General features: G+C 52.5%; 1 protein-coding gene and 1 pseudogene across 1 annotated transcript in view; one reads left to right on the forward strand and one right to left on the reverse strand.

Annotated features, from left to right (window-relative positions):
* The window catches only part of FLVCR2 (FLVCR choline and putative heme transporter 2), a 72,939-nt gene extending 64,420 nt beyond the window's left edge, over positions 1-8,519 (forward strand). Inside the window, exons 6-10 of the mRNA XM_055088625.1 lie at positions 2,411-2,521; positions 3,357-3,462; positions 3,613-3,724; positions 4,309-4,364; positions 8,354-8,519. Coding sequence (XP_054944600.1) covers positions 2,411-2,521; positions 3,357-3,462; positions 3,613-3,724; positions 4,309-4,364; positions 8,354-8,437 — 469 coding nt within the window. The 3' untranslated portion in view covers positions 8,438-8,519. The remainder of the gene's footprint in view (positions 1-2,410; positions 2,522-3,356; positions 3,463-3,612; positions 3,725-4,308; positions 4,365-8,353) is intronic.
* Positions 266-901, reverse strand: LOC102983278 (ras-related protein Rab-15-like; annotated as a pseudogene).
* Positions 8,520-10,413: the final 1,894 nt, after the last annotated feature.

Raw genomic sequence — 10,413 nt, forward strand, 5'->3', positions numbered from 1 at the left:
CGAGGCAGGCCTGGGGCGGGGGACACAGGCTGGGCGGGGCCATCCGGGGGGGAGGGGGGGGGGAGGGGGGCGAGGCTGCTGGGACAGGACAGAGGAGCCGCTCCCCGGAGCCAGGCAGGGGGAGGAGCAGCGGCCGAGATTCCACAGGGTCACCCGAAGGAGAAGAGAAGCAGGGCAAAGCCCAGGCTCCCTGTGAGCCCGCAGCCCTCCTGCGGGGAGAGGGGACTGTGCGGGGGGGCGGGGGGGGGCCCTCCACGCAAGATGCTCAGCACCAGCAGGTTTTCGAAGAGTTCTCCTAGCCCTCGGGTTTACCCTCATCCTCCTCCAGCTCCGCCAAGGCCAACTCATCGTTGGCGGGTGTCCGCAGACCTTCCGGCTCCTTCCTGTGGGCCTGCAGCACCAGCTCCGTCAGGCGCGTGAAGGACTCTCTACTGTTGAGGCTGGTGCAGGCACTCGCTTCATAGAAGTCCATGCCATACTCTTCAGCCAGCTTCTGCCCTTGCTCTCTTCCCACCTGACGTTTCTGCTCTTCATCAGCCTTATTCCCTATAAGGGTCTTCTGGACACCTTCTGGTACATTCTCTTCCACATCACTGACCCACTTCATGATGTGCTGGTAAGAGCGCTCACTGCTAATGGCGCAGACTAAAAGTATTCCCTGGGCCCGTCGATAGTACTGCTTTGTGACGGTCGGCTATCTTCTCCTGCCCCGCTGTGCCCCAAATCTGTATCCGCACTTTGATGCCATCTACCTCTATGGTCTTCATCTTAGTCAACACCGAGGGTGGAGATGTGCGAGGAGTGGAACTCTGTCGGTGAGGCCGCGCAGCAGGCAGGTCTTGCCTACCCCAGAGTCCCCGATCCTCAGCAGCTGGAACAGCACATCGTACTGCTTCGCCATGGCTGGGCCGGAGGGGCTGGGGGCTGGACGGGCGGCGGGCTCATCCCCGCTCGGCCGGGGCCATCGCGGCGCGCGCCCGCCCGAGAACGGCGCCGGCGGCGAGAAGGAAGCGAGGGCCGGCTCACGCCGCCTCGCCGGCGCTCGCTCGGTGCCAGGAAGCGTGTCCCATATATTTTATGTTGTTGTGTTTTTTGTTAATTTGTCTCCAGGTGTGTTTTTAATTTCTTCTTTGATTTCTTCGGTGACCTGATGGTTATTTAGTAGATAGCTGTTTAGCCTCCGCGTGTTTGTGTTTTTGGCAGTTTTTGTAGTTGATTTCTGATCTCATAGTTTTGTAATTAGAAAAGATGCTTGATATGATTTCAGTTTTCTTAAATTAGTCATTCTTTTCTTGCATGGCTTTTGTAAGGGTTGAATGAAATAATAAATGCATGTAAAGCACTTAGCAGAATCCCTGGCATCCAGTAAATGCAGTGTTAGTTTCACATAACCACAGTACACACCTGCTGGCAACCCCTCTGTGTTTCTGGCTTCAGCAGAGATGAGTGAAGGCTTTGAGCTTTCATAGTTGAGTTCCCACGTTCGTGGCCAGAGTGCAGAAGGATGTGCAGAGTCCCTGCCCTCAGTCAGTAGGACAGAGAGGGATGCAGGTCCCAGTGCAGGAGTCAGGGCCACAGTAGAGTCCTGAGTGGGCGACATGCGGGGAGAGGTGTGGGGAGGGGCACAAGTAGGGTGAGCCAGAAACAGAAACCAGCACGTTGCTGAGGGTCCTTCTGAGGGACCAACAAGGGGAAATGCAACTGGGAGTGGGTGGAGCTTTGGAGTCAAGGACTTAGTTCGGGGCTGGAGAATGTTCTCTCTTAGTTGCCACGGTCAGGAGCAGAGTAGTTCAGATTCAGCAGGAAAACGGTGCTGAATGTGTGCAGGTGGCAACAGGAAGAACTCAAGGATGACAGAGACTCTCACAGCCAGGGCTCTGCCCAGCATTTTCCGGGGGTCTGGGGGCAAAGCAGACAAGCAGAACGGGCTTCTGGGGTCATCTGCATGCCACTGCCGCCTGACCACAGCTGTTGTGTGTCCCATTTGTTTTTTCAGTGGGGGAGGAGGAGAGGCAAGGGTTATGCCTTCTTGCTTGTGGGTAGGACGTGACAAGTCCAGGTGCAGCGTGATCTTGTTGAGAGGGTTTTGCAGGAGAACACACGTGCCGCAAGATGACTTCATACTGTCCTGGTCTTCCCCTTTGTAGCTCTGACCACGGTGTGGTCAGATCATTGGTCCGATGTCCATCAACCTCACGGACAGAAAATTCTATGAGAGCAAATAGCTCACAGAAGTGGGCTTGGCAGGCAGCAGGTGCCCAATAGATAGAAGGTGGGACGGAGGGAGAGAGAGAGGAAGGAAGGAGGGAGGGAAGGAAGGAAGGAATGGAAGGAAGGGAGGGAGAGAGGGAGGGAAAGATCCTGTTAAAGTCCGCAGTATATGACTCAACTTCGTTGCCTCTGCTTGTAGGGAGACAACTTTGGTGGTCTATATCATGACTCTGGTGGGCATGGTGGTTTACACATTGACCTTGAACCTGGGACACCTGTGGGTAGTGTTCATCACGGCTGGTGCAATGGGGTAAGTTTCACCTCTAACCTGCTTAACTGGAAAGCTCCACCCGTGGTTCCTGAGCTGCCAGCATCCTAGGAAGCAATAGGTAACCCTCTGCTGCCTTCTCACTGACCTCCTGAAGTGTGGAGATGGTGGCCAGAGGTCATGTTCACTTGAAACACTTTGAAAGCCCACCTGGAACTTCCAGGCCCATCCATGCTGTTGGGATGGACTGTGTCCTTCACAGATCTCTGGGAGGCTAGGAAATATATGGAGTCTTTATTAGCTCTGCCTGGGACGACATGGGCTCAGAGAAAGTACACAGGGCTGGGAATCAGAAAGTGTGGGTCCTGATCTCAGTTTTGCTCTTGACTACCTATTAGACCACAGGCACCTCCCTTAATCACTCTGAGACTCAGTTTCTTCATCTGTAATTTAAGATGAGTGGCCTGCCTTGTGGAGTTGTTGGAAAGAATGAGAGAGATAGCAGATGTGAAAGCAGCAGGAAGTGTGGTGCAGGTGTAAGAGATCAGAGCTGGAATTTTCTAGACTTGTTGTATGAGAAAGTGTAGGAAAGGGTACCTCTTCCACAGGGGTCTCTACTCAGCTTCATCTCCCACTTATTTTCCTGTGGGCAGTATGTGTGTGTGTGTGTGTGTGTGTGTGTGTGTGTGTAATGGCTGCGTAGGGGATGGCCTGATTTTCAAGGTCCTGGCATGTCTTGATGGGAAGAAAGAGAATAGGGCATGTCTTGATGGGAAGAAAGAGAATAGGAAAAGGAGTTGCAGGGCAGGAGATAGGCTCCCTTTTCTCCTTGTTCCGCAAGTTCTCCATCACCTTGTTTCTGTGGTCTGGGCTTCAGCTTCTTTATGACTGGCTACCTCCCGCTGGGATTTGAGTTTGCTGTGGAGCTGACATACCCAGAATCAGAAGGCATGTCGTCTGGCCTCCTCAACGTGTCTTCCCAGGTAGGCCTCTCATTTCATGGTGGCCCCAGAGCCGTGGCTCTTTGTTCCCTGCTGGGCTTGTCTGGTGCAGACACTACATTATGGCAGCTCAGCTCCCCCGTGGGCTGGTTGGCTGGCCCCTTGTTTCCAGTCTTCTCTGTGCCTTTGCAGGTATTCGGGATCATCTTCACCATCTCCCAGGGCCAGATTATCGACAACTATGGAACCAGGCGTGGGAACATCTTCCTGTGTGTGTTCCTCACCCTTGGAGCAGTCCTTACTGGTGAGTCAGGGCCTCAGGACAACATGATGCTGGGACTGCTCATGGGTTTAGGCTGTTGGCAGTTTGGCACCCAGTGCCTTGATTGAGCATACAAATGGGTGTTCATGTGCAGCAGGGCAGACGAGAGGGCTCGTTAGGAAGTCTTTGGGGAGGCATTAGCATATTTTGTTGGAATGAGCTTGGGTTTTGGCCCCAAAAGACCCTTGTTTGAATCCTAGACTGTGACACCGACCTCCATAGCTGTTTGACCTTGGGCAAGTGGACCCACTTCTGGGAGCCCCACTTTCCTAATCTATAGAATGGGGATTGTTGTGAGGATTGGAGCAATGTGTGCAAACTCCCTGCAGATATCAGGGATCCATAAATGAAGGGCAGTGTCGTAACTGGCTTCTGCCTGTCAGGGACAGCAGTGGTCCCCAGGCTTAGCAAGGCTGACTGAACCTCCAGATCCCTGGAATATCTGAAGGAGGTGGGATACCTGTGGCCCTTAGGAGAGTGAGGGCTCCCTCTCGTGGATGAACGTGACCATTGCTCTGCTTGATAACTGTCTCTTTTGCCCTTCCTTCTGCAATCCTGGACCTCAGCATTCATTCGGGCAGATCTCCGGAGGCAGAAAGCAAACAAAGAAACTCCTGAGAATGTGAGTATGTGGGGAGCTGCTGGGCTGAGATCCGGGTCCCGGCTTTGCTGAGGCTGTGGCAGCAGGGGTGGGGGGTGCTCCCAGAGTGACGGGTGGCTGTGAGAACAACTCGGCATCACGCACGTGGAGACAAAGAGTTTCCTTGGGAGCTGCCTCCGCCCTGCTTTTCTGCTGCCCTGTCTGGGCTCTTCTCCCGCTTCCTTCCCTTCTCCTGGCCTCCCTGCTCTGGTCCCCAGAGCCCCTCACTGTGTCACAGTCTGCTGGGCAGCACCCCCCTCCCCGCCCCCCCCCGGATCCTGAGACACGTCCTCAGGCCCTGGGTCCTCTCCTTTCAGCCTGGGGTTGGTGACTGGAGGGGAAAGGTAGCCACCTGGGGCCCCCATTCTGTCATGGTGGCGGTGGCCTCGAGACAGTGGCCCTCTTGGCATGTGACAGCCCCCCAGGCAGTGCCATGGGGATAGAGGGACCGGGGCCAGTGGGTTGCCATCAGGACTCTAAAAGGACAAGTCAGGAAGCAGGAGTTGATGGTGATGGAAGGGGAGAGGACCAGGAGTCTGATCTAGAACAGAAAAGTGTTTCCCATAGCTCTAATTGGCTGGGAAGTATTTTAACCAAAGTGTTAGGTGTCAAATCTGAGCCAGGATGAAAGGAATTTCAGCTTTAAGAGCATAGTAGGGTTTTCTTCAAAAACAGAACAAAACACCCAAAACTTATTACAGAGGTAATACATATTCTGTAAAAAAAATACGGAAAGGTGTACAAAATTTAAAAGTCATTCTGTAATAGCATCAGCTACAGATGAGATGCTGTTTTTTTACATTTTCTTATGCATGTCTGTGTCCACATATGATATATACATATAGATATATGTATGTATTTTTTAAACAAAAGTGGAATCTTGTTCTGTGCCTTTTTACTTGTTGCGAGTGCTTTATCAGGTCATTAGTCCCTTACAACATACTTTTAATGACTGCACAGTGTTCTAATGACCGCACATGGATAAACTTGATTTGTTTAACAGTTTTCCTGTCCGGGAACATTAAGGTTGTTTCTGATTGTTGTTGTAAATGATACTGTGATTAATGTCCTGGAGCTGAATCTTTGGACACGTTCTTAAGCACAGTATTTCCCCGAGAAATGGATCAGTGGTCATGCCCATTTTTCAGCTTTGATGTGTATTGCCACACTGTCCTCTAGAAAGGTACTGTCAGCGCTACCAATGCTCAGTGCTCTCGCAGTGTATGAGGCCAACACTGAGTATTTATCATTTTTTTAAATCTTTGCCAATTTTCTAAGGCAAAAATGTTATCTGAAAGAGCTACATTTAGCGCTTTAAATGTACGGATGGATGGCAGATGGATGCTAATCTTTAGTTCCTTACTGTTTGTCCTCTGATCTCACACTCTGGGGTTGGCAGGTAGCAGCAGGGAGCAGGTGGAGGGAGGCGGCTGGGATTGGACATTCAGTGGGGACACAGGGAAAGCCCGAGACAGGAGTGTTATTCTCAGGAGCCTGTGAGAACTGTGGCATCACCACTGTGGAGATGGGTTTCCCCCTGTGCCATGGATGAGGAAACGTGTGATTCAGGGCACTTTGGCGAATATATCCTGAGCCTGGGAAAAGGTGCCCGTGATAACAGGATAGGTTTCTCGTGAAAAGGTTTCAATTTGGAATGTGACATCTTGTGTCAAGTATATGTGATTTTGCTATGTTTACTTTATAATCTGCATTTCCCTGGGCAGATAAAGGCAAACAGAAGAAAGTAAAGGTCCACGTATAGTCCTAGCACCCAGAGATACCCTAGTAACATTTCATCATTTCCCAGTGTATTTTCTATGAATATGCTTGGGCACATTGGGTTTTCTACCCTGATTGTTTCCTTACTAGAGCTTGGCAACCTTTCTACACCATTGTACCCTCAAAACCCCACATCTAAGTATACACATTTCCATTTCCTCTTGTTTGCTATTTAGGTTGTTCCCATATTTCACTATTTTGCAGCCAGATCCTTGTCCACGAGGACCAGGTTTGTTAATCCAGGATGGAGGTGTTGGCTTGTCCGAATGGACTGTGGTAAATAGTGCCGAGTAGGACCAGGAGGCCAGTCCGGTGCTGGTGCCCAGCTGTCGGCGTCCTGGATACTCACTGTGTGTCTCCGCACCTCCCTTGCATCTCTGGGGGAGCCTGGTGTGATGGGGGGGTCAGAGTCATGCTGGGCTAATGCCCAGGGAAGCCAGGGCTGTCAGAGGGCATTCCTGCAACCGCTGTCATTTGACACCCCGAGGTGGTGGGTGTAAGTGGGACCTGCAAACTGTCACAGGGATTCACTCTCAGCTCCAGGTGAACGCAGGGCAGGCAGTGCATCTGGCCAGAGCCACTCTTTTTTTTTTGTTTTAACATCTTTATTGGAGTATAATTGCTTTACAATGGTGTGCTAGTTTCTGCTTTATAACAAAGTGAATCAGCTATACATATACATACATCCCTATATCTCCTCCCTCTTGCATCTCCCTCCCACCCTCCCTATCCCACCCCTCCAGGTGGTCACAAAGCACCGAGCTGATCTCCCTGTGCTATGCGGCTGCTTCGCACTAGCTATCTGTTTTACATTTGGTGGTGTATATATGTCCATGCCACTCTCTCACTTTGTCCCAGCTTACCCTTCCCCTCCCCGTGTTCTCAAGTCCATTCTCTACGTCTGCATCTTTATTTCTGTCCTGCCCCTAGGTTTTGTTTTTCTTTTTTTTTAGGTTCCACATATATGTGTTAGCATATGGTGTTTGTTTTTCTCTTTCAGAGCTGCTCTTTCTAATCAGTGAAGTGTGTCATTTTGGTAGAAAGAGCCAGAGCTTCTGGCAGGGGGGTCATGACTGACCTTCATGGCAACAGTCTGCATTTGGGTTTCCATTCTTCTTCCAGTTAGTAGTTCTTGGCCACAGAGGCACTAAGCCCTGTTTGATTGTGATTTCAAGGTGATGGCTCTGGAAGAGGCGGGAGCGTGTGCATGAGTGTGTCAGAGAGAGGAGACAGCCTGAGTGGCTGAAGTCGGCTGCCGGCTGCCTGAGTGAGGGCTTCTCCGGGCTGAGGCCGAGCTGGTGCCAACACGTTAGCAAGATGGAGAACAGGAAGCTGGATCTACCGCTGTTATCTCTGCCACAGGCTGCCCTGAGAGTGTCCTTGCAGAGGGAGCTGACGTGTCCTGGACGTGCTCCTCCAGCCTCGATGGTGGGGGCTGTGTGGGGCGGGGCCTGTGCACGAGGCCTTGTTGGGAACTGGATGAGCCCCTGATGGAAGAAGCAAAGTGTTCCTAAAACGGCAGACAAATGCCCAAGTTGGCCGCTGGCACCTAGGGGCCTCACAGAATAATTTCCATATATAAATCCCACCCAGCTAACAAGTGTGACCCAGAAGGTCTTCTAATCCTGTGCCATCCGCCCCCAAGAAAACTGAAGACAAACTGACCCAAAGTCTCTTTTTCTATGCGGAAATTATATATACATTATTTTCAGCTGACATACGCCTTGACAACAGTTCTCTGCCGCACCTGTTCCACGCACGTGGTAACAGTATTCCGCATGCTGGTGCTGCCCCCGACCGGGGGTGGTCAGCAGTCCTGAGGGAGGTGCACCTGGCCCTTTGCACAGCCGCCTGGGGGTCCGTCCAGGTGGGCTGAGGCTGTCAGAAGGGGGAGGAGGGCGAGAACTCAGTGGCAGTCACAGTGAGGTGGCCCGGGGTGGCTGCGGTGTCACGGAAAGCTGCCTTTTTGTTCTTCCTTTGATCCTGTCGTGATGGTGTGTGTGTCTGGGGAGCACACTTGTGGCCGGGCAGGAGCTTCTGTTCCTGTTCCCTTTGTTCGCCGTCAGGGGTGCTGAGTGCCCGGGACTCTGGTTTTCCCCGCAGATTACAGACTCACTGGCAGGCAGATGCTCCGGTCGGGATGGAGTCCCTGCCTCTTCACCCCAAGGGCTGCCCACTTGTTTGCCTTGTAGAAACCCCCGGAGGAGGAGGAGGAGGAGGAGGAGGAGAGCAAAGCCAGCAGAGCCCCCACTAGTGTATTGGAGGAGCATCTCTGAGAGAGAAAGGTGGTGGGACTCAGGGAACACGGACCACGCCCACCTCTTCAGCCAGCACAGCTCTCCCTGCCAGCACCGCGGGCTTCACCGGAGCAGCCTTCTGTTCCTGTTCCCTTTGTTCGCCGTCAGGGGTGCTGAGTGCCCGGGACTCTGGTTTTCCCCGCAGATTACAGACTCACTGGCAGGCAGATGCTCCGGTCGGGATGGAGTCCCTGCCTCTTCACCCCAAGGGCTGCCCACTTGTTTGCCTTGTAGAAACCCCCGGAGGAGGAGGAGGAGGAGGAGGAGGAGGAGAGCAAAGCCAGCAGAGCCCCCACTAGTGTATTGGAGGAGCATCTCTGAGAGAGAAAGGTGGTGGGACTCAGGGAACACGGACCACGCCCACCTCTTCAGCCAGCACAGCTCTCCCTGCCAGCACCGCGGGCTTCACCGGAGCAGCTTTTGGAGGGAACCAGGGGGCATAGCTGTGGCTTGGACGGCAGTGCCTCCGCCTGGAACCCACCGCAGAGCTGGTGTCATCTGCCTGGGGGAGACTGCGCTTTTCACCACGTGCCGATCGGCTCCCCGCCCCTCCCCCACGTAGGTCTGGGAGCTGGTGGGCGGGGGCAGAGAGAATCCTGGAATCAGTCCTGGCCGGCTGCCTTGCCTTCCCTCCACCCCGTCCCTCGGGAGACAGCCTGCAAATTACGGAAAGAAGGCTTATTCCGGAGGTTAACTTTTCCTAGTGTCTTCAGACCCTTAGGAGCCCAGTTCTAAGGAGCAGCAGCTGCTCTGGACGAGGGTCATTCTTGGGCCACCAGACCGCTAACGTTCTGTGGGAGAGAAAACACCATCAGGACAAACCCCTCAGGACTCTGGGACCAGGTTCTCCCAGCTCATGTTGGCGTCTGTCTCCAAACCCTCTTTCCCAAGAGTTGATCAAACCAAACATCAGTAAACTTGACAAATACTTTGCTGTGGCTGTGAAGGAGAAGCCGATTTCAGAGAGTTGACCTTCTCAGGATGTGAGGGTGCTTACGAATTTGGGGACTCTGGTCCCTAAATGATTTGGGAATGGAAAGGTTCTTTTCTACAAAAGATGTCCTGGCCTAGGGCCTTGTGTGTGTGTCACTGTCACCTCTGCTGCTGTCATCTGGATGCTGCCCACGTGTTCTCCAGAGGGAGGGCAAGCCCAGCCAACTAACTGCCTGTACCCTTTAGTGAAAACCAACCTGGATACCTTCCCCCTGCGAACTCCAAAACGCTTCTGAGAGATCAAAGGGGCAGAAGGTGGCCACTGAACGGGACTCAGGTCTGGTGGGTTAGATAAGTACATTCCATCTCTGATGGGGACAGTATTTGCCTCCCCATCTCTCCCCTCACCCCCTTCTTTAATAGCAATAATTTTTTCTCAGATGTTCTGAATTTAAAGACTCCCCTTCAACCAGCCCTAGCTGACCTCTCCTGCTTTGCCTGCTGTCTGGCTCTACTCATGGGCTTGGGTAGTATTTCCAAAAATAAGACGTTTTGGTCATTTCTCCTGTGCGTTGAGTTCCGTGATCATGACCTCTATGCTACCCCGGCCTCAGCATATTGGAGCAGCCTGTGTTGCAGCGGTGCTGGGGTGCTTGAGCCACTGCTCGAGGGGAGCCAGGTGTGTGTGTGTGTGTGTGTGTGTGTGTGTGTGCGCGTGTGCGTGTGTGTGTGTGTGTGTACGTACAGATATTCTGTACATAATAAAAGAAGTTCATACTTCTGGTGGGAGGACTGAGGTGGGGTGGAGGGGAGGTGGAGAGTGATGGCGCCTTACTTTTTGATAAGGAGAAAGCGTTTACTCTTCAGTCCCTTAAAATGTATCAACAAAATGTTTACTGAAACCATTGATTTATTTTAAAAACATAATTAGTATTTTCTACTTGTTAATATCAGATTTTTTTTTTTTTTGCGGTACGCGGGCCTCTCACTGTTGTGGCCTCTCCCGTTGCGGAGCACAGGCT

The sequence above is a fragment of the Physeter macrocephalus genome, chromosome 11, assembly GCF_002837175.3.
Source record: "Physeter macrocephalus isolate SW-GA chromosome 11, ASM283717v5, whole genome shotgun sequence".
Taxonomy (NCBI): Eukaryota; Metazoa; Chordata; class Mammalia; order Artiodactyla; family Physeteridae; genus Physeter; species Physeter macrocephalus.